The 23,289-nt window shown below is 44.8% G+C and overlaps 1 protein-coding gene across 5 annotated transcripts in view; it reads left to right on the top strand.

Annotated features, from left to right (window-relative positions):
• The window catches only part of LOC138246140 (myosin-16-like), an 838,653-nt gene that overhangs the window by 564,404 nt on the left and 250,960 nt on the right, over positions 1 to 23,289 (top strand). For all 5 annotated transcript variants that reach the window (XM_069200412.1, XM_069200413.1, XM_069200414.1 and 2 more), the window contains one exon: positions 9,547 to 9,792. In XM_069200412.1, coding sequence (XP_069056513.1) covers positions 9,547 to 9,792 — 246 coding nt within the window. The remainder of the gene's footprint in view (positions 1 to 9,546; positions 9,793 to 23,289) is intronic.

The raw sequence follows: 23,289 nt of genomic DNA, 5'->3' as shown, positions 1-23,289 counted from the left end.
CAGGTGTCAGACCCTAGATGAGACACTGCTACCTGCCCTGTAGACCTTCTCCCTGGACATAATAGGCCCACCTACAATACCATTGTGTATGGAACACTCTTGCTCCTCCTCCTCATCTCCCTCATCCTCTGTGTGCCCTTCAGTGCCTTTTGCAGCTTCTCCCTCCTGGATGAGCTCTTAATGGGACAGTCAAAACTTTTACAGAACTGCTTCAACTGAGGCTCTGTAAAACTCTCCAATTTCCCAAGGTCAAAGTCAGCTCCAAATGATGCATCTCCAGCTTAGGACATGATGAAGATTCAAAAACAAGTTGCAAAGTTCCAAAGGTAGAAACAAAAGTTCCCAAATGAAGTTTCAAAGAAAGTCAATCAAGGAATCAGCAAAAAAAATGGAAGTAGAACAAAAACAGTCCCAACAAGAAAAAATCAAAAGATCACCAAACAAGTAGCATGTGGTCATGTAGAGGTCTGCACTCAAAATAATAATGTACACTTGATCACCAATGTTAGAAATGGGGTGTTTGGTTGACAGTCAGGTTACCCCATGTTCAAGCAAGGACCCTCACTCTAGTCAGGGTAAAAGAGAATCACCCTCAGCTAACCCCTGCTTGCCCTCTTGGTAGCTTGGCAGAGCAGTAGGCTTAACTTCAGAGTGCTAGATGTAAAGTATTTGTACCAACACACACAGTAACTTAACGAAACACTACAAAATGACACAACACCAGTTTAGAAAAATAGAAAATATTTTTCTAAACAAAACAAGACCAAAACAACAAAAATCCACAATACACAACTCAAGTTACCAATTAAAAATCAAAAAGAGTCTTTAAGTAGTTTCAAACACACACCTTGGGTGCATCAAAAATAACCCTGCATGGGCGAGTGTACGTCAAAAAGGGCTTGCGATGCGTCGATTCCACTCACGAGCGAGACCTTGCGTCTTTTCTCCTTTCATCGGGTTGGGGCGTGTCGTTCCTTCTCTCCACAGGAGAGTGATGCATCGATCCGGTCAGCACTCTTGGGTCCGGGCAGGCCTTGCATTGCTGTTAGACTTTTTTGCTTATTCAGGGTAGTTCCCAATCTTTTGACCTCCTGCCTCCTATCTTTTCTGACCTCTTGCTGTTGGCTTCAGCGGGGCTGCAGCAGCGTTGGGGCTTCGAAGGTCATCGCGTTCCAGCGAAGATCACGGAGTCGTTTGCAGGCGGCGTCACCGGATTCAGCAGCGGCGGCGGTCTGAAGTCGTCCGATGTCGATTTCCTTGAATTTCCACCCGCTTTTCTTTCAAGGGCACAGGAACTGGATGGGCACCACAGGGCAGAGTAGGAGTCTCTCCAGAGACTCCAGATGCTGGCAGAGAGAAGTCTTTGCTGTCCCTGAGACTTCAAACAACAGGAGGCAAGCTCTAAATCAAGCCCTTGGAGATTTCTTCTCAAGGTGGAAGGCACACAAAGTCCAGTTGTTGCCCTCTTACTCTGGCAGAAGCAGCAACTGCAGGATAGCTCCAGAAAGCACAGTCATAGTCAGGGCAGCTCTTCTTCCTCAGCTCTTCAGCTCTTCTCCAGGCAGAGGTTCCTCTTGTTTCCAGAAGTGTTTCCAAAGTCTGTGGTTTTGGGTGCCCTTCTTATACCCAATTTCTCCTTTGAAGTAGGCCTACTTCAAAGTAAGGTCTCTTTTGAATGTGGAATCCTGCCTTGCCCAGGCCAGGCCCCAGACACTCACCAGGAGGTTGGAGACTGCATTGTGTGAGGGCAGGCACAGCCCTTTCAGGTGTGAGTCACCACTCCTCCTCTCCCTCCTAGCACAGATGGCTCATCAGGATATACAGTCTACACCCCAGCTCCTTTTGTGTCACTGTCTAGTGTGAGGTGCAACCAGTCCAACTGTCAAACTGACCCAGACAGGGAATCCACAAACAGGCAGAGTCACAGAAATGGTATCAGCTTTCTAAAAGTGGCATTATCAAACACATAGGGCCTCATTCTGACCCTGGCGGTCTACGACCGCCAGGGTGGAGGCCGGCTGAAGCACCGCCAACAGGCTGGCGGTGCTTCAGTTAGTATTGCGAGCGCGGCTTTGAAGCCGCGGTCGCCCAGCCGGGTCCGGCGGTTTTCCGACGGATTTCCCCCGGCTGGGGGAATGCTCCATGGCGGCGCTGCTTGCAGCGCCGCCATGGGGATTCCGACCCCCTTCTTGCCAGCCTGTTTCTGGCGGTTTTCACCGCCAGAAACAGGATGGCGGGAACGGGTGTCATGGGGCCCCCTAACAGGGCCCCATACAGATTTTAACTGTCTGCTTAGCAGACAGTGAAAATCGCGACGGGTGCAATTGCACCCGTCGCACCCCTGCAACTCCGCCGGCTCCATTCGGAGCCGGCTTCCTCGTTGCAGGGCCTTTCCCGCTGGGCCGGCGGGCGCTCTTTTGGCGGTCGCCCGCCGGCCCAGCAGGAAAGCCAGAATGGCATCCGCGGTCTTCTGACCGCAGAGCGGCCATTTGGCGGTTCCCGTTTTGCTGGCGGCGCCCGCCGCCAGCCAAACTTGGAATGAGGCCCATAATCTTAAAATCAACTTTACTAAAAGATGTATTTTTAAATTGTGAGCTCTGAGACCCCAAACTCCACATGTCCATCTGCTCCCAAAGCGAATCTACACTTTAATCAGATTTAAAGGTAGCCCCAATGTTAACCTATGAGAGGGACAGGCCTTGCAACAGTGAAAAACGATTTTAGCAATATTTCACTGTCAGGACATATAAAACACATTACTATATGTCCTACCTTAACCATACACTGCACCCTGCCCTTGGAGCTACCTAGGGCTTACCTTAGGGGTGTCTGACATGTAAGAAAAGGGAAGGTTTGGGCCTGGCAAGTGGGTGCACATGCCAAGTCGAATTTACAGTTAAAACTGCACACACAGACACTACATTGGTATGTCTGAGACATGATTACAGAGCTACTTATGTGGGTGGCACAACCAGTGCTGCAGGCTCACTTGTGGCATTTGATTTAAAGGCCCTGGCACCTCTAGTGCACTTTACTAGGGACTTACTAGTAAATCAAATATTCCAATCATGGATAAACCAGTTACATGCACATTTTGTAAAGTAGCACTTGCACTTTAAAACTGGTTAGCAGTGGTAAAGTACCCAGAGTAACAAAAACAGCAAAATCAGAGTCCAGCACACATCAACAACCTGGGGAACAGAGGCAAAAAGTTAATTAAGGGAGACCACGCCAAGAATGAAAAGTCTAACAGTTATAATCTCAAACATGGCGCAAAACAACAACTATGGAAACTGGGGGATTGGGTGTATGTTAAAAAACCTATGGGAAGATTGAGGACAGGTATGAGTGACACCAAATTTATTGGAACTTTATGTATTGCTAAAATCAAAAACAATGTGGTTGTCTTGGAAAATGGTCAATGTTGGAGTATGGATAGGATTGTCAAACATGTATCAACTCCTAGCGTTAGATGAGAAAATTCCGATAAAGCCTGCTGGAAAAGGAAGGGTCCATTGGATCTTCATGCAGGGGAGGACTTCAGTCAAAGAACAAGTGGTAGACAAACCCAAGCTCTTGTTTGGCATAACAACTATGAGTTTGCCTCTTGAGCCTATTTGCACTATGTTAACTCCATTGTGTAATTTATAATGGATTATTATCCAGTAAAAGAATCTAACAATCTTTTGTTGTGTTTAGGATGGAAGATGTGTTGTGATATACATACTGATAGAAGCTGTTTTAATAGTTGATCATAATCTATCCTTGTTGACATGTATTATCTCTGAGAACAGTTTAGTATGTTGATTATAGAAAGTAGTATGTTCCACCTCCCCTTTCCCTCTAGAGTGGAACATTCCGAGGGCTGACAGAAGGACAGGAGTTGATAGTAGAATGTTGAGGAGGACTGGTCCTGAGGTGACTATGGTGTAGAGAGCTGCGGAAGATGGAGCAGTAGAGATGCAAAATAAAGACTGCCGTTGAAGAGTTGGCGTGGAGTCTTTATAACAATTATGCTGTGTGATTAAATTACTTTATTTTAATACAAAACATTAGCAATGGGCTGAATACTACCTTATTGTGCCTGTTGCTGATTTTTTGAGTACTGAGCTCTTGTCTCCGACACTGCCTTTCTGAGAAACCTGGGACTGCTCAGCCTCGCTAACCTGAGAGTCAAGTGTGGAAAGGGAGTATTTGGCCACACTGGAATTTTTTTAAGCCTTTTCTGTCCAGTGTGCGACCCGTTTATTTATGTATATCCCTAGAAAAACTAATTAGTTTGAGGTTTACAGTTGTCAAAAAAGAGGTAATCCCTGGGGAATTCAAAGTGGGCATGAATTCACACATACATTTGCCACTTCTTCTATGGTAAGAACCAACTGGGAACATAAGTGTCTTGAAAAGCATTAAACTCTGTCTGAACCAAATCTAGTGTCCTCGTCCCAGGCATCACTGATACTCTAAAGGAACACTAAACTGAACCATGGATTACAGTGAGTGGAAATCTTGTCAACTGCGTTTTGGTATTTGTGTTCATTGGCTTCCTTAAACAATTTCTGTGACAGAAAACCGCAATAGAGGCTTGAGTGCACTGAGTTATCCTGCTTTGTGCTCAGACCGTAGCCATTGAAACAGAGGGCCAGATATAACAGCTATTTTGCTACATTATATCGTTTAGTATAGTAACTCTACCCCACTGATTGGATCTATCAAATTCCAAAGAGCACCAAAGTTCCTGAATCGAACCAAGTGCTGACAAATAAGATAATGGTCCCACTTTTATAGAACACCTAGTACCTAGCATGCAAGCACTATCATAATATTTGGGGTGATACCTCAGCCCCTGTAAATATTAGGGGTATCATATTTTCTATATTGTAACTAGACTAGGGCAATACTAGTTTAACGTGTATGATTTGGGGTATTTCACATTATTCTTGTTACACGAAATTGCTGAATTTATTTACACAAATATGTCATATCACGTATTTACAGTGTTGTTCATGTTCAGTGTTGTTCATGGCAAAATTACAGAGCACGGTCAAAAGGCAAACAACCATAATACAAGCAGCTGTTTTTCGTGCCACTTGTGTTTTTGCACTATAATTTTTGCATAAAATGCACCCTTGAATCTTAAATAGACACGAGGACGTGTTTCTCATGAAAATATACAAATTATATAAAAAAACAATTATATAATTGTGTTTAATTTTGTATAATTACACAAAAGCAAATAATGTGACTTTTGCAAACCCCTAATTGTGACTAACCTTTATACTTACCTGTAATAAAGGCCCTATTTTCGAAGGTACCACTATCTGGATATTGGGTTCATTGACAGCTAGTTACAGTGGCATATTAATTTGGTTGCTAACCCCTCCTTCCTCCTCGAGTAAGCCTTGACTGCTCAGCTTTGCTAACTTTGAAAGTCAAGTTCCCAAATGGAGCAAGTGAAAGTGATGTATGGATTATTTTAGGGGTGATTGAAGGTGTTCTTATAATTGAGAGGAGCTTTGTGATGTGTGTTTTGTACATACTTGTAATTTTTCTGTGATTAAAAAAGCTGTTTCATATTAGGTTTATGTAAATGTGCCCCGATTGGTTGTTCCCAGGTAACAGTAATGTATTTGAGTAGTAGTACTTTCAGTATGTAATGGCCTCTTTAAGGTAAATGTCCGGTAGTGTGAAACCTGGAGAAAAGGATTGGATGCCTGCTGATGCTGTTGGACCTATTTTCTATCATGTCCTTCACTGCACAGTTGACTCCACATTTCCACCACTGAGAATACCAGTACTGAATGTCACTATATCAAGTTGTAAGAGTTAGAGTAGGTGTTTTGTTATTTTTAGTGCTGAGTAGAATAGGATATAGTGTTAGGTTTCTCTTAAGGGGTAGAGTTAGGGTTTGGATTAGAATGGGTTTTGAGGTAGGCCTAAACATACGTCTGAATTTATGGTAAGAGTTAGATTAGGGGTTACAAGAAAGGTAAGTTTTGATTAGGTCTTTGGTATCGGGTAGGCTCAGCTGTGGGTTTAGGGTTAGGGTTATGCTTAGGGATAATGTTGATATTAGCTTTAGGGTTAGGTTAAAGTTCAGTTTTAGGATACGGTTTTAGGCTTAAAGTTATTACACTTTCCTTTGTACTTTGTCAATTTAGTGTAGTGGTATTGTCTGTAGTGGTAATGTCAATGTAGTTGTGTCTAAGTATTGATATCACGATGTTGCGTTCTATATAGAAACATAAGAAACATACTATTTTAGTATAGAAACATACTATATTCTGTATTTTCACTGTTAAACCATTTCTCCCATTTATGAATACAGAAACTATACAATTGCCATTGTTCAAGCATGTCTAATACTCCGGTTCTGCACAGCGCAGATTTTAGAAATGTTGCTCGACTCTGTCACTGCTGGTTTAATAAATGTCCACAGGTATAAACGTATAGATAATTCATGGTAATAAGCCTGGACGTCAAGTCATCAAAATGCAAGGGGTAGCGGAAGTGACATCACACGTCCTTTTCCTTCATCCATACACAAAACCTAACATATACACTCGCTCACATAAACACACTCTCACCCACAAGCATGAACACATCATACATTTAAAAGCATTTGTACTTACCTGAGCTGCCATGGAAGGACATATTTCAGCTAATTCTACTCCATTTTGAATACACTAATAGTGAATAATATGCTTTTATTCACTATTAGTGTGATAGAAAAATTGACAGAAAACAACTAGAGTGGAGCCCCAACTGAAGACCATAAGGACGAGCTGCCACTGTGTTCCTTGCACTGAATTGTCCTCCTCTGAGGCCAGGAGTAGCAAAGGGCAAGCCAGGGATAGCAAAGGGATAGCCAGGGGTCGCAGCTTCGACCCCTAAATGACGTCCATGGTAATAACCTTGTGACCAAACAAAAGATTGCCTCTACATGTAGTACCTGGCAGTTCGTCTGTGATTACCAGGGGGCGTCTATGGGAAGTTTCTTGAAAGGCACTAAGAAATCCGAGGTCAACATAAAGACATTCTAGGCAATGAACAACCTTGGAAACTCATATTGGATTATCGCATGCGTTCCTGCAGTAACGGAATAGAACAAGAAAAAAACGATCCTGGTGTCGCTAGGAAATATGCTTATTACTCAAACTCTAAAGGTCCCTTATAAGAATGTCAATAGAGCATGTCCATCAATTGCTGTTGTTTAATTTTTGGAACTTCAACAACCCCATCTATTGGATTGATGTCTGAGACAATCCCTCTGATGTTGGTTTGCACATTTCTGCACACTGGTTCAAACACAATTGCAGACAAGCGCGCATACACTCCTACTGTGCACTTTGTGCCTGAAATGTATCCGTTGTACTTCACGTGGCTCTAGTTGTGTTTCTACTGTGGTCCACTTATGTTAACAGGTCCTTTGAAGTGTAACATTTGCATCATTCTCCAGATATTAATCTAATTTACTTTGATCTGCCACTGAGGTTTTCATCCCACTAATTCAACAAGGCATTTCATCACGCTCGCTGTGTGCCTGCCTTCCTCTCATCCTAATATTTGCTATTTCTTTGAAGAAGCAGACCAGTCAAAAAAAGCATGCATGTATCCCACAATTATTTGTTCTAAAGCGTCTTTCATTTCCTACCAAGAATAATGATTTATTTGTATTTTGTTCGTAGGTGCTTTTTTTTAAATGTTTTTGTCAACGTATTCAAGAAAATTGTCTCGTTATTATCGATCTGTAACTAAGCTGCTTTTGTCTATGTATTTTGAGATATTACTGTTTAATTACATTGCAACTGCACGTTCTACGCCATTATATTTACTCTACGAGTGGCACGACTGTACCTGACCAACTTCACGAAGATGTTAAAAGAATGCAGGGAAAAGCACAGCTATGTATTATGCAGAAGAAAATCTTTTAAGAAAATGTTAATGCTGAAATATTTTCCGTGGGTGTGTTTGCCCACAGCAAGCTGTACACTGTTCATACGTTGTACAATCCTCTCTGAAGTAAATGAAACATAAACATTGTACAATTCATAAATCTTTGCGAGCGGAATTTTAAGGACTTTCCCTAAAATCATTCAAAAATCAATGTCTTACCAATAAAACCCCCTGTTTGAAATGAAGCATGCAGCAGTCTAGTGATATAATGTAAGTCATTGTTCACCTAGCAATTTCTGTTTAACACAGCACGGGGAAGTTCAGCGCTTCCTTGGTTACTCTACCTCAGAAAGGCGTTGCATGGGTGGAGTGTTTCCACGCATCCACCCAAGGACTTTGGTGCATTCCCAGATTTACCAAGACAAGTAAACCTGAGAATGTGACAAAATTGTATTGTGCAATGATGAGAACAACTTTTATTTCTCGTTATTTCTTCTTTCTAAGTGAGCTGTGTTCTGCGGCATACTTAGAGAAACACATCACTTGTTTTTGTTCAGGAAGGTGTCCCTTGCTGCCCAAATACAATCCTGCCTGCAATGCAGGTACCCTTGCACCATAATGCAAGGGTGCCTGCATTGGTGCTTGGCAGCCACAAGTGCACGAGCACTGAGAGAGAGAGAGCAGGAATGTGCCATAAATTTGTAACTATTGATCATCCTTCCTTCTCCCCTTGAAGCAGGACATGCTGGTCGAATAGTGATAAATCTTACCCCAGAAGTTCCTCTTGCTATCTTGTTGCAAAAGGCTACTGGCTACTTATATGCCTGAAGTGGCCCAACCACTTTTTACTATTTTAATCTAGTCTTATATACATGTATGTATGTACATAACTGATCAATACAATATGCCACATATTAGGTTTTTCATTGCCTTCATTTAAGTTTGCATCATAAACCGAATTAGTTCCCACCTGACACTTGTCAGACCAACCTAAGTCTACGTTTGAACCCTAAGACATTTCTCCTGCTTTTCAAAGCACGTTATTGGCATTACCAGCGTTGCCAAAGTAACCAGGCAAATATATTTCAGACTGTCCAGTAGTGGCTGTTTCAATTTCTAGGCTGTTCAGAAGTCCATATCTCATGCACTGTGTCTATCTTGGTGTCACTTACATGCACATTTTCCTACTTTTTTTCCATGTTTCCGAAAGGTGAGTTTTTTTCCGTAGGAAAGTGGGTGTTTCACGTGTCTTTGTTAAGCAGGGCAGTGCAGTAGATAGGGTCTCTCACTCTCTACTTCTCCCACGTCACGCTGTTGGTAAATCCTCACAGGGTTTGTTGTTTGATCTGTGTCTCCTGCTGCATCTCACCTTAGTAAAAAACACTTGTGTTAAACTTTCGTTACATCAAGGACACTACAGCATCAGACCACCTGCTATCAGTGCCCAGTGAGCTCAAGTGTAGGATGCCTTTTAAGGTATTCGTCATAATTAGTATGCAAAATCTTGCCTTAAAATTTCAAATTTCATTCATGAGACAACATAAAATGTAAATTATTGACTTGTAATTTACATTCAGCACTTAGTTGTATTCAGTACGTTTTCAACAAATTGTAGTTAATTTTTTGTCCCTACCTCCCTGTTTATATTGCTAGTCGGATATCAACAAAAGGCGGGAGACAGAACTCACACGTCTACGTCAAGAGCTAGAAGAAGCCGTTCTCAATTCTGAAGCCGCGACATCCTCCCTGCGGAAGAAACACGCCAACTCCCTCATTGAAGCCACCGAGCAAAACGAGAACATGCAGCGGATACGATTAAAACTCGAGAAAGATAAGCAAAGCATGAAGCTGGAGATAGATGACCTTACAGCCGCAGTTGAAAACCTTCAAAAATCAAAGGTAATGATGTTGAATTGTGCAACTATAATGGCAACTAGCGAAGCAACTATCACACACTTAAAATTAATAGATATCACACGGTTACAATTTGAGAAACGATCCATAAATCCCATGAGAACGATAAAGAAGTACAAATAAACATGTACATTTCTTTAGATATTTTGCTTCTGCTGAGAACATTTCTAAATTTGTGAGAACATTTTAGAGCTAACTTTAGAGACTCTCCTATGTTGCATTAGGTAGTGAGGCTATAATCTTTAAATTACTTATGAGATTAGTGGTGAATGCATAATTGTTACTTTTTCTTGCCAATTTGCCATACAGTGTAATTTCTGTCCTACTACAGTAAACGAACATTTTACTTAATATTGGCCCAAATAATAGATGCCATGAGTGTACTTATTGCAAAAAAACATACTTTTGGTATAGATCAATATATTTTACTGCAGACTGTCTAGAAGACCTGACTAAATATTTCAAACAAGCATTTGCAATACAATGGGTCTCGCATTTGCCCGAGTTAGATCTATTAGCGTTGTAAACTCCTACCAAGACTTTTCTTGCCACATAAATTGAAAATGAAAAGTAAAACAGTTTCACATAAGCGAGTCTATTCACAACGCCACGGCCGCCATGAGCATCAGCATGAAGAGACACAAAAGGAAAAAAGAGTTTGCTCACAGTCAAACTTATCAGCAGAAGTGCAATTAGCCATGTAACAGGGGCGATGGCCAAGGTGGTAACAAAACCTTACCAAGGAGGAACAAATGTAAACCATTTACCAATGTCATCAAAGGATTTTTGAAGGGCAAACCCATGAACGAGTTGTAGTGATGGTCGTGAAGTGGACGTTGTCAAAAGCCCAGATACATAGCAACACGTCTGAAAAGCAGCACTTGCGAGCTGCTATGCTCAACCTAAACAATTGACAACCCTAACAATAAACGTATAGACATATATCTACCCTTCAAGAGTGGTACAGTCACTGGTAATAGGGGTCTTGGCCAGGCTACGCAGACTGAATCCTTTGCATGCACTGACACTTTTGTTAGATGGGGCCGGGGACCATCAACAATATGTCACTCCAGTACTACTAAGGAGATCTAGGCAAGGTTTGGGGATCAACAGTATTTCACAGGTTACCAATGACAGCAATAAAACTAGAGGAACAGTATGCTTTGAAAAACAAAGCATAAAATGAGTCCCTCATTAAAGGGAACCAGTTAATTGTGATATGAACAGTTATTGCTGTGCCTGAAGTTGTTTTTTTTTTTAAACCTAAGGCACCATTTCGCCATCATGCCCTTATTTCGTCTGACCCTTTCCTGCAGTTTTCGTTTGTCATCTTGCAATAAACTTGTCTTCCACAACTATGGCATTTTTTCTGCTCTGAAGAAGCCCTTGTGGCCATAGTAGAAACCTGATTCACGTCTATTTTGTCTAGTGGTTTTGCATTTGCTGGGGAGCAAACCCTGTCCTCAGCTGACACATCAACTTTGCTGCCTTGTGAACAAAGCTTCATGGATACGTCCTATGATTTTAGATCTCTTGGCTTGCTTGTGATAAAATCGTCGTATTAAGAGCAAATCCTGCCACAAAGATTGTTGTGATGTTTGTTCTATAGTTTGAGTGGAAAGATTTACTCCCTCTGCCTCCATTCTCAGTAATATGGAGGAGTCCGTTTCTTTTCGAAATATGTTTGAAAAGCCACATTTGTCAGTGGTTTATAGTCTCTCAGTGGGGTCTCGTATTCATTCGGTATGAACTCTTTCAACCAATGCTGGTCGTCATTGCCATGCAGCTGCTCTCACGTGGTGGGCGGGTGCTCAGTCCATACAGGGGTTGCCTGGTTCTGCACCAATGGTCATCACAGCCCACTTCTCTCCCATCTTCACGGTCCGTTGGGGAGAAACAGTCACTCCCCCCATATATGTAGGCCCAAGTATCCATCGATGACACTCCACTTCTGATTGTCCTTATAGTTCTGTTCCCAGCCATAGTTGTCAGGAGCTGCAACTACTCTTCAGCCACCTCTACATAAGCATCACCAGTGCAGAGTCCTGCAGCTTCATCATCTCTTGTTCCTTCTGCTGCTTGGGCTGCTTGTTTCTGTTGGGATCAGTGTCCACTGTGTCTTCATTTTCGATTGCACTGCATCTTTATCACCCTCTTGTTAGTGGGAGAACGAGCAGCATGGTCTGGGAGGCTGAGGAGTCTCTCCTCTTTATTACACTCAGGCTGTCAGCCAAAAGTTCTAAGATTCCTCAGTGTGGGTTAGATCAAGATTTACTGAAGCCTGTGTGGCTCCTGAGTGACAGATGCCAGATGCCAGATGTCAGAGATGCAATCACTGGGGATTTCTGCCGCTGGGGGAGTCTATTGAACAGTCAGGTCTTCGGATCCTTTCTGAATTCCTGCAGGGATGGGGGGTCCGGAGGTGGAGAGGGTGTCCATTCCAGGTCTTAGTGCCGAGGTAGGGAAAAGATTGTCCACCTCTAGTGCTTCAGTGGGTGCAGAGGGTTTGGGTGATGGAGGGGGAGGTGGAGCGCAGGCGTCTAGACGGCTGATGGAAGTTCAAACGGTGATTGATGTAGGCCAGTCCTTGATTGTGCAGGGCCTTGTAGGTGGGGGTGAGCTTTCTGAATTGGCACCTCTTGTAGACAGGGAGAAAATTGGGTCTTCATAGGTGTGGGGTGATGTGGGCCCATCTGGGGATTATGTATCTGGGCTTTTAACAACGTCCACCTCACGCCCATCACTACCACTCGTTTATGGTCTGTAGTCTCTCTAGTAGGTGCAAGGTGATTCCTAAGTAGTGTGTTGCCGTAGTCCAGATGGCTTGTGATGATGGCCTGGGCGACCATGCGTCTAGTGCTGGTTGGGAGCCACTTGAAGATTTTGTGGAGCATGTGGAGCATGAGGACGCAGGCTGAAGATACTGGATTGATCTGGTTTCTCATGGTGTGTCTGCTGTCTAGTATGATGCTGAGGTTTCTGGCATGATCCGTGGGTGTGGGTCCCAGCTCTGCAGGCCACCAGGAGTAATTCCACAAGGATGTGTTGCTCCCAAAAATGAACACCTCTATTTTATCAGTGTTGAGTTTGAGGCAGTTCTGCATCCAGTGGGCAATGCTGGTAATGCATAGGTAGAAGTTGGCTTTGGTGGTGATGGGGTCTGCAGAAAGACAGAGGATAAGCTGGATGTCGTCTGCATATAATATGATTTTCAGTTCATGGGTCCTGACGATATTGGCCAGAGGGGTCATGTAGACGTTGAAAAGGGTGGGGCTGAGAGAGGACCCTTGGGGGGACACTGTTGGTGGGGTTCCTGGTGTCCAAGGTGTAGGGTGGCAGGCAGATGCTCTTGGTTCTTCTGGCGAGGAAGGATGCAATCCATTTGAGGGCGTCCCTTTGAATGCCAATCTGAGGGTGCCTTTTTAGGAGGGCATAGTGGGACAGTGTGGAGAAGGCTGCCAAGAGGTTGAGGAGGATTAAGGCAGGAGTTTCTCCCCAGTGTAGGAGAGACCTGATGCTGTCAGTTGCTCTGATTAGGGCAGTTTCAGTGCCATGGTTCGCATGGAACCCTGATTAGTATGGGTCCAAGAGGTTGTTATTCTCTAGGTAGATTGTGAGTTGGTGGTTAATGGTTTTTCCATGACTTTGGCAGGTAAAGGGAGCAGAGAGAGGGGCAGGTAGTTCTTGAGCTCTTTCGAGTCTGCAAAGTTTTTTTTAGGTTTAGTTTGACTACTGAGTGTTTCCATTCCTCTGGAAACGTGGCAGAGGTGATGGAAGCATTGAAGATGGTGGTGAGTTTTTTGCTGAATGTGTTATTCCCCAGGTTGAGCATGTGGTGGGGGCAGGGGTCCCTGGGTGCTCCTGAGTGGATAGAGCTCATGATGGCTGAGGTGGTTAGCATGGAGAGTTGTGAGTGCTGTGATCCTGATGTTCAGGTGGGAGTCAAGAAGGTTGATGAGGCTGATGATGCTGTTGTCAGGGGGCTGGTGGTTGAATGTTTGTAGATGTGAGTGGTCTTGTTGTGGAAGAGGTCTGCTAGGATGTTGTAGAGATCTTGGGAAGCGGTTATGTTGTTTTTGGTTGCAGAGGGGTTGGAGAACTACTTGATGATGTTAAAGAGTTATTTTCTTTGGTTTGAGCTGGCTTTGAGCAGAGCTTCCACAGCATTCTTCTTGGTATCTTTCAGGCACTGATGATAGTTGTTGCGTGTTAGAGTGTAAGTGGCACAGTCGTACGGCTCTTTGCTAGAGTGACAGATCCTTTGCAGCTGCTCACAGTTGCATTTGGTGGTTTTTAGTTCCGTAGTGTACCAGGTGGTATGTTTAGTGGATCTGCCTGATTTGGAGGGTTTGATGGGGGTGAACTTGTTGGCACAGTTGGTGATCCAAGCATTGAGCTTAGAGGTGGTGTCCAAAAGAGAGTATCTGAGGATGTTAGCAACATCACAAAATAGTTCAATCTGGACTGTTACCATGGGGAACAGGGTCAAGACTGATTTGCATATGGCTGGGTCTAAGATGGGGTGCCCTGGTGAGCTAAAGAACAATGGATTAAACCAAGATCTGTGACTGGGGGTGAGTGTTTGAAAAGTTGCAGCACTCTGTCCATTATCATTTTGTGCTGCTCTGAGGGTGTTAGTCCATTGTTTTTTGGGTATCTTGCTCCAGCTCCTGTAGGTGGTGCTAGGCAGGTTTGTGGTGGTAGCTGGGGCTGCTGTGATGGTGAAGTGTATGATTTAGTAGTCAGACCAGGTGATTTTGGTGACATGGCTTTACCTAACACTGTTGCTGGCTGTAAAGATGGGGTTGAGCATGTGTCTGCCACCGTGAGAGAAGTTGGTGACTAGTTGGGAGAGGCCAGGGTTGCTCATGAACTCGAGAAGATTGTCTATTTTGGAGTCATTGGGGTCATTGAGGTGAAAGTTGAGGTCTCTGAGGAAGACGAAGTTCTCTGAGCTGATGACCAGTGGGGCAATGAAGTTGGGAATGGCATGGCAGAAGGTGAGGCGTTGTCCTGGCAGTCTGTAGGCAAGGTTGCCTCTGATGGTTGATTTGCCATCTGCGTTGAGTTTGAAGTTAAGGTGTTCATTGGTGGGAGTGGTGCCATCCATGGCGGCTGTGCAGTGGATGGAATCTTTGTGAATGATAGCTATTCCACCTCCATGTTTGTCAGTGTGGTCTCTGTGGAATATTTTGTATTTGTTGGGTATGGCGGTAGTGATGTTGGGTGCGGATGTCGCGGTTGAGCTATGTCTCAGTGAGAAACACAACATTGAGGGTGAGGGAGGTGATGGTGTGCCAGATCTCAGTGGCATGTTTGCATAGAGATCCGGTGATGATCAGGAGGCAGAGGAGGTGCCCCGTCTCTGTGGCGGGGAGCAGGGGCCCATGTGGGGGGGGGAAGAGACATTGATGGCTTGAGAAAGGTCCTACCATTGAGCAAGGAGATGTGTGGCAGCATTAATTGCTGCAAGGTCTGGGGTTCAGGGCTGTCAGCTCGACACTGGTGTAGCTGTGGGTGGGTAGCGGTCCAGGGTTCCTAGCACTGGGTGAAGTACAGGCGCGGACAGGCACAGGTGGGTTTGCCGCTGCGGCCTTCATTAAGTAGGCCCTGGGATGGGTGATGGGCGGGGTTAGTGATGGCGGGAAGCTGCCTGAGGGACAAATGAGCAGGTAAGGGAGAGCTGATGTTATGGTGGAAACAGAGGTTTAGATGAAAAAATGGAGGCAAAATGAGGGTTAAAAAAACAAAAACAGTGAGAGAAAGCATGAATTAAGTGGAGACAATTAAGGCAAAACGAGGGTTACCAAAATAAAAACTGCGGGAGAAAGAAAGAATAAGGTGGAGAAAAAGGAGGCAAAATGAGCGTTAAGAGATAAAAACGATGGGAGAAAGCAATAATTAAGTGGAGAAAATGGAGGCAAAATGAGGGTTAAGAAAAAAAACAGTAGGAGCACAGAGAGGTCACATCAATTGGCGTTCAGTGCGACTGAGATCAAGCAGCGAGCTCAAGCCGGCAGCAGCAGAGGTGGAGCTGGCCCGGAGACCTGCTCAATGGAGTCCAGCTGCAGCCTCCATTCAGGAGGCTCTGGGAGGTAAGAGGGGTCCTGGGCAAGGGTAGAGATGGTGGGAAGAGGCAGGCGGGAAAAACAAGCCGGTAAGGGAGAGCTGATGTTATGGGTGGATACAGAGGTTTAAGTGGGAACACGAAGGCAAAAACAAGGGTTAAGAGGATAAAAACGATGAGAGAAAGCAAGAATTCAGTGGCACAAATGGAGGCAAAGCGAGGATTAAGAGGGTAAAATTAGTGGGAGAAAGCAAGAATTAAGTTGAGAAAGCGGGTGCACGGAAGCAAAACAAGGGTTAAAACATTCAGGGGGTGTAGACACTGGTCCAGTCATCCACTTGCTAACTCTCACTGCAACTTAAAAAAAGTTTAGTCTTGGTTGAAAAATATTCGCAAGCATGGTTGTCTTCTGACCCTTGAAGGTCATATCCATATGTTTGTGGCCAATCGGAAGGAATCACAATTTGCATCCTACCTAATACATATGAATTATGTAGGGCAGCTTGAGACCTTCTCTGATTCGTGTAGAAAAAAGACTCACTTTTTGTGACCTGTGTAATAATGCAACTAGTCCCATGTTATAAATAGTCCTCTTTAACATTTGCTGTGGTCTGATTGTAATGAATTTACGCGTTTATATAATTGTGTGTTTTTAAGAATGTTGCATCCGAAACAAAGCAATTGATTTGAATTGGTAGTCCTGTTTAATAATGTATTGATGAGATCATATCAGAGCCTATGGAACCTCAAGCTGTTTGCTCAGTTATAGCTAGTGATGTTTGGCTTTCTCGCCCATGTTTAGAATTAACATTTTTCGGAATCAAATGTGAAAGATGAAGACGGTCAGAGCAGCAGTGTAGTTTCTTAGCTTTAAGCCTAAAGACAGGATTGTTATCATACAACATATTAGCACACTGAAATATTCAATTTGACTGAGCGCTAAAAAAACAATGAGAACCGCTGTGGATTAAATTTCAACTCATCATTCTTCTGAAATTGTTTTGGATTGTGAAGGAAAGGATCAAAACAGACAAGAGGCTTGTTTGGCAGATGAACAATGAAAACAGGCCGGAGTTAGGATAGGATAGTTTCTTTTAAAATCAAAAATTGACAATAGATTTTGAAAAGTGTCATGGAATAATGTGGAGGTGAATAAGGTTAGGATAAGACATGAATGACATCTGAAACGTATCCTTCGATTCTCACTGACTTGTAGCTGCCACTCTTGCATATGCTCTTACTGCTCCGTTTTACACCTTGGTCTCCTCTGTCAGTGTGTGTCCCCCAGCTTGCTACACCGATCATGTTTTTCCACCTTGCTGCTTCAGCCGGACTTTACCCCGCCCCCACTGTACTTTCCTAGTTTTGCTGAGTTTACCCACTACCCCCACACACTCCTTCCACTCTCCAAGGCCCTACTTACTGGAGGCTACAGTGGTCACGCCAAAGGCAAGCCCGTCTATACCCACCCACACCTAGGCTGCTCCCAGAGCCAGGAACTCTGGTCGAAACGCCTCCTGCATTTATACCTCAGATGAATTCCACCTGCTCAACGCTGGACACCACCATGAACATTGCTACTGAGCTGATCAATCCATGATGGGCCCCTTTGCGTGTTCACATTGCCAATTTACCTGCCTCCACACACACGCTCACCATCCACACACACTGCTACCCTCACCAAGTCAGAACTCAACACCTGCACTCACACAACACCACACACCTAGACCACACAACAGCACTAACTAACGTGCATGATTCTCAACACACGCTCACTCAGCAAGCACTTCACCAAGATTTCGGACCTCCTCTTCCTCACCGATACCTGGCTCAAACCCACATTGGCACCAGAGCTGCAGCCATCCCTACTGGAAACAAAATCCAGCGCTGGGACCGACCCCATAAATCAGGATGAAGACTCGCCATCATCCACACAGAAACCATCAAGTGTACCTCTTACACTGACCCAGATGCCACTTTTATGGAACACATGCACCTCAAGCTTCAGACCAACAATAAAACCATGATGACACCCTCCTCTACCAACCCCCAGGACCTCACATCCACTTCAGCAACCTCCAAATCGACCTCACTGTCCCTTGCCATGGGCACCAAATATAGCCTGTGGAACTTGTCATCCGGCGAACAGTACATCCCTCGCGTTTGTGACCGAGTAACCTCCTCCGACAAACTCAAAATCAGGCCCATAATAAAACTTTTAAAAACTGTACAGGACAAATACCTGACTTCAGTAAGCGGTGACAGACAAAGCCAGGTGCCATTCGAACTGTAAAGAAATGAACTGTAAAAAGAAATATCCAGGCCATTACCAATTTTTTAGCGAGTGCTAGAAATGAAAATGCAGAGAATATAAAACAAAGGGACAGCCAGTCACATGTGGCTGATGCGATTTGAAGGTCGTAGGTGGGTCTGCTACAGTGATTTTACTGTCTCTGCCATAGCTACGGTAAACTCTTAGAGTAATAATGAATAATCTCCCCGATTAGCAGGCCACCTGTCCATCTCACAAAAGAAACCAGCCTGTCTCCACAAAAAATACTGCCGCAATTGTCCATCTGGAATGTTTAAGGGAAAGTATTAGATCAGCGGCTTCTTTCACTAAACATTATAATTATGAAGAGAAAACGAAATACTTTAGAAGAAAAATCTGTTTATTCAAAGGAACTTTGGAATTCTTTCCAATCTGTATAACAAAACCCCCCAGAGGAATTCGATTACGCGCAGTGAGCGTTGCTCTTAAATATCTCCGAGTCAACGCTGCCACCTGCTGGTGTGTATTTATAGCCATGCCGTTGTAGACAGAAAACATTGTGATAGAAAGGTGTTTGTGAAACGAGTGTCAGTACTACGGTTAAAAACACATGGAAATCATACTAATTGTATTAAGTATTGCTGGTGTTTGTTTGCGTACATGAAAGCATACAGATTTGCACATACACCGTTTTGTATGTATATCTCGTGAGTTACTGCCCCTACCAGATCCACCAGTTGTTTGCCTATTGTATTCCAACCATCCATCCATGACTGTATGTCAGCCTGCCGATCTATTGAGCTACCTGTTCTTAAATTATGTCATTAGGGTAAACATCATATTTTAAATCTGGTTAATCACAGTGGGTCACAAAAAGTAACCCACTGTTGCTAGGTCATAAGGAATTTAAGGCTGCTCTGACGGGGCCTGTCTGAGAGCTTGTCCGTGCAGCCCTGGCTTTCTGCTCTCATGGAGGGCAGAGGGCACAGCTTGGAAGGCCTGTGTGGGAAGGGTCAGGCAGTTAGATTTGCTTTTATATTTGGGAGATGGAGAAGAAGTAATGTTTTGTTTGGCTCTACATTATTCCTCTACCCCTTTGCTGAAAGCAGGGAGCACAGCTACTGGACAGGAGTACAGGGAAGGCAAAGAGAGCGGTGGGGGTCAATTGCAGAAAAAGAGAGAGAGGGAGAGACCATCTTATGTATTGTTCCTCCATTAATCCTCTGCGTAGCAGCTGAAAACAGAGGCAGATGATTTTGAGAGGCAAGCAGAATATGTTTTTATTATCGATGGGTAACAAGTGAATTATGGGTATTGTTAGAAATGGGGTTTCTTGTTGGCTAGGGTATGCATGTAAGCCAGGCAGAACTTACCCACTCTAGTCAAGGCAAGGGAGTTATACAGCCAAGATAAGCCCTGCTCACCTCCTTTGTAGCTTGGTACTAGCAGCCAGGCCTAACCCGGAGGCAATGTGTAAAGCATTTGCACAATATACAAAACACATGTGACGCAATATGTACACAACAAAGTAAAGCCAACACCAAGATATGTACAAATAAACTGTATTGCACAAACATAATTAGACCAAACATTACATACCAGAAATACCCTGCTACTGTATCAGTTGTCAGGAGTCACATTAAAAAAATGGACTTGTCATAGAGATATAATAAATGCTATACTAAGAAGATTATAAACCGTATGGCAAGTCATAGAACATATCAGCATGTCATGCCCATAAAAGGAACATCAGCACTTACATGTAGCACATCATAACATAAGCAATTTAACCTATACATCATTAATGTCCCTACCAGGAACATAAGGAATAGGTATGTCCTTGAAAAAGTACTTGTCTTATGATAAAAAGGCACTCCTGCTGCCAGGAAGCCGACAAGGGGGCCCCTTGCGTTCCTCTGCGCAAAACGGGGACCTCAGGCTGATGTAGGGGGGAGGGGGGAGGGGCGGCACGCACCCCTCCTGTTGAAATATCAGGCCCCTTCTAGGGCCAGTGCCCAGACCAGAATGACTCCTGCTGCTGGGGGCCCCTGGGGCCACGGTCGACCCTCCTAGCGACCGGGGAACCAAAAACAAAGCGGCAAGAACTGGAGCGTCACGCTCCTTTGGCAGTGACCGGTGGTAGAGGAAATTGTTACCCTCGCCTCCCCTGAGTCCTTCTCTTCATGGTGGCACTGGAATCCAGAGGAGACCTCTGATGAGGTCTCGCTCCCTCCTAGGGCCGCTGCAGTCCACTCGACCGCACCTGAGTTGGTGCACAAATGTTTCCTCGTTTTCCCGGGCCGCAGCATTGATCAGGCCAAGGCTGGGGCCTGTTGGTGCCCCGGGGCGCTCATCAGAGCACGCTTCACCCTGGGGGCACAGTAGGAGCGCGCTCGCTCCTTCTTTGATCTCAGTGGTGCCCCGGGGGTCCCAAGGGCAGCACAACTCCAGCAAACTTCCCAAAGAAGCTGGGCTTCGGCGGTGAGATCAGCATCGGAAAAGCGTTTACAAGCGCTGGGTCAACTTCAATGAGCCCGGGTTGCGTCAGTGAATCTCCTTCATGACATTACACTAAGAAGCACAAGGGTGGGGGGCAGAAAAGCGCTCTCCAGGTGCTGTATATGCAGAAAAGAAGCACTCTTCGTGCTTTGGTTAGTTGCAGGGGTCAGGGGCCACGGCACCCTGCCCCTGGAGACAGAAGGGGGGGAGAATCATAGGGCTAGCGGGCCCCAACAACAGGCCAGCACAAGGGAAGCAGATGGTGGCAGTTCCTCCTAGAGACCTAGCAGGTCACAGATCAGCACTGCAACAGCAGTCCAAGGTGGGTCCTGGTGAGTTCATTCAATAGCGTTCTGTGTCCTGAAGATGTCCCAAGAATGTCTAAATTGTGGGGAAAAATCCCCTGTACTTATACTCAGTTTTGTCAAGCATTTCCAATGGAGAGGAGAGGGGGTTTCAACCAGCTACATCTGGTTCTGGGAGCGACCCCTCTCTCCCCCAGCACAGGCCCCAAACATCAGTTGGGGATAAACAACCTTTTTGTGTGAGGCCAGAGCACAACCTTTCCAAATGCATGTGTGCCCTGCCTCTCCCTTCTCTCAGCCCAGGAAGACTATTCAGTATGTAGATGCACCTCTGTGACACCTCCACCATCCCTGTGTATCAGCTGTCTGAAAAGTATGCACAAAGCCCAACTTTCACTCTGCCCAGACGTGGATTGGAGTCAAGCTGTAAAACACCAGAGTCATAAGCCCAGAGAAATGCTCACTTTCTAGAAGTGGCATTTCTGTAATAGTAATAACAAATCCACCTACACCAGTAAGCAGCATGTCTTACTTACATTACAGCCATACCAAACATGCCTACGCTACCCCTCATAAATCAGACAATACCCCCTACACATAATGCTGGTCATTTCCAATGCAATCCTATGAGAAGGCGGCACTCCCAGCAGTGAGAAACCAAATAGGCTGTTTATCACTCCCAGGACAGGCCACATAACCAGGCACAGGTCCTGACTTCTACATACATAGCACCCTGCCCATAGGGCTAGCTAGGGCCTACCTTAGGGGTGACTTACATGTAGAAAAAGGGAAGTTCTGGGCCTGTCAAGTAAATTTAGATGCCAGGCCCCTATGCAGAAAACTGTGCATGTAGGTCCTGCGCTAGCAGGCCTGAGACAGGTTTGAAAGACTACTTCAGTGGGTGGCCCAAGCAGTGTTAGAGGCCCACTGGTAGCATTTAATTTACAGGCCATGGTTATAGAGATACCACAGTACAAGGGACTTGCAAGTAAATTAAATGTGCAAATCAGGTATAAGCCAATCATACCAAGTTTACAAGGGAGAGCACCTGCACTTTAGCACTGATTAGCAGTGGTAAAGTGCCCAGAGTCATAACGGCAGTCAAAAAGGGTCCGAAAAATAAGGAGGAGAAGGCAAAAAGTTGGGGGAATGACCCTGTAAAAAGGGCGAGGTCTAACAGGTATGTTTTTCACCTTGGAGTTCTAGGTAGCATTACAGACAAATCCATATTTGCCATTGTCTATTTAATGTCACTCTGAACCCCTGAGTGAAAAATTAGGATTCTATATAATAATGCAATAACACTGCAGTCGCTCTGCACCTTGAAACACAGCAGAAGCCTTTGCTTGCACCTACTGTTGCTTCACATGCAACACTGCACCTACCACACCTAATCCACCCACACCCACACAACTCACAAGCAGCTCACCACCCACTACCACTAGCAAACAGGCACCCCCAGTTAATCTATTGTGCACGCTGCTCAACGCCTGCTCGCTCAGCAGACAAGCCTTGGAAATATGGGACATCCTGAACAATGATGCCCTGCACTTCCTCTGCCTGATAAAAACATGGTTGACCACTGATTTGGTACCCCAACATTGCTGAGACCATCCCAGCAGGACTTAAGATTGCACAGCAGGACTGCCAACACAAACCAGGAGAAGGAATCACAATAATCTTCAATAGAAACCATCAAGAGCAATAAAACCACACAGTATGCAGCCCTGTTCATGGAGCACCTACATATCAAACCACAAATCTCAACGACATGCACCTTGAACGGAACCCTCATCTAGAAACCACTGGGACCACAAGCTATTTACAGTGGCAGCATTGTCGATTTTGTAGCATCTCCCCTCACCATAGATTCCACATCCTACTTTGTAACCGCAACTTCCACTTGGAAGACCAGAATTACCCAGGCTCATTGCACTCCTCGAAAGACCTAACCCCCACTATCAGCTGGACCTACCCACAACACCTTCAACAGCATCACAATCAATGCAATTACCCCTCTCATCTGGACTGATCATGCTATCATCCACTACCCAATCAACAACCTTTGCCAGGAAAAACCACTGCTGCAATCCTGGCCAGATGTAGCTGGAGTAGTGTCTCAGAATCCAAATGTCCTACACCCTGTGCATCAACCAGACAAACCCCACCAACAACCTAGACAGTGACATCAAACAAATCCAAAAATGGACCACAAATTCACCAGTGCCCTGTCACCCCATAAACTTAACACAAAAAAGCAGGACCCAGAAACAGGCTAGCTGGTGCACTGGGGAATCCACTTAACCAAACAACACTGCAAACAACTGGAAAGAAGATGG

Source organism: Pleurodeles waltl, chromosome 7 (assembly GCF_031143425.1).
Source record: "Pleurodeles waltl isolate 20211129_DDA chromosome 7, aPleWal1.hap1.20221129, whole genome shotgun sequence".
In the NCBI taxonomy this organism is placed as follows: Eukaryota; Metazoa; Chordata; class Amphibia; order Caudata; family Salamandridae; genus Pleurodeles; species Pleurodeles waltl.
The sequence above is the reverse complement of the archived record's forward strand: the minus strand, read 5'-3'. Positions and strand labels throughout refer to the sequence as shown.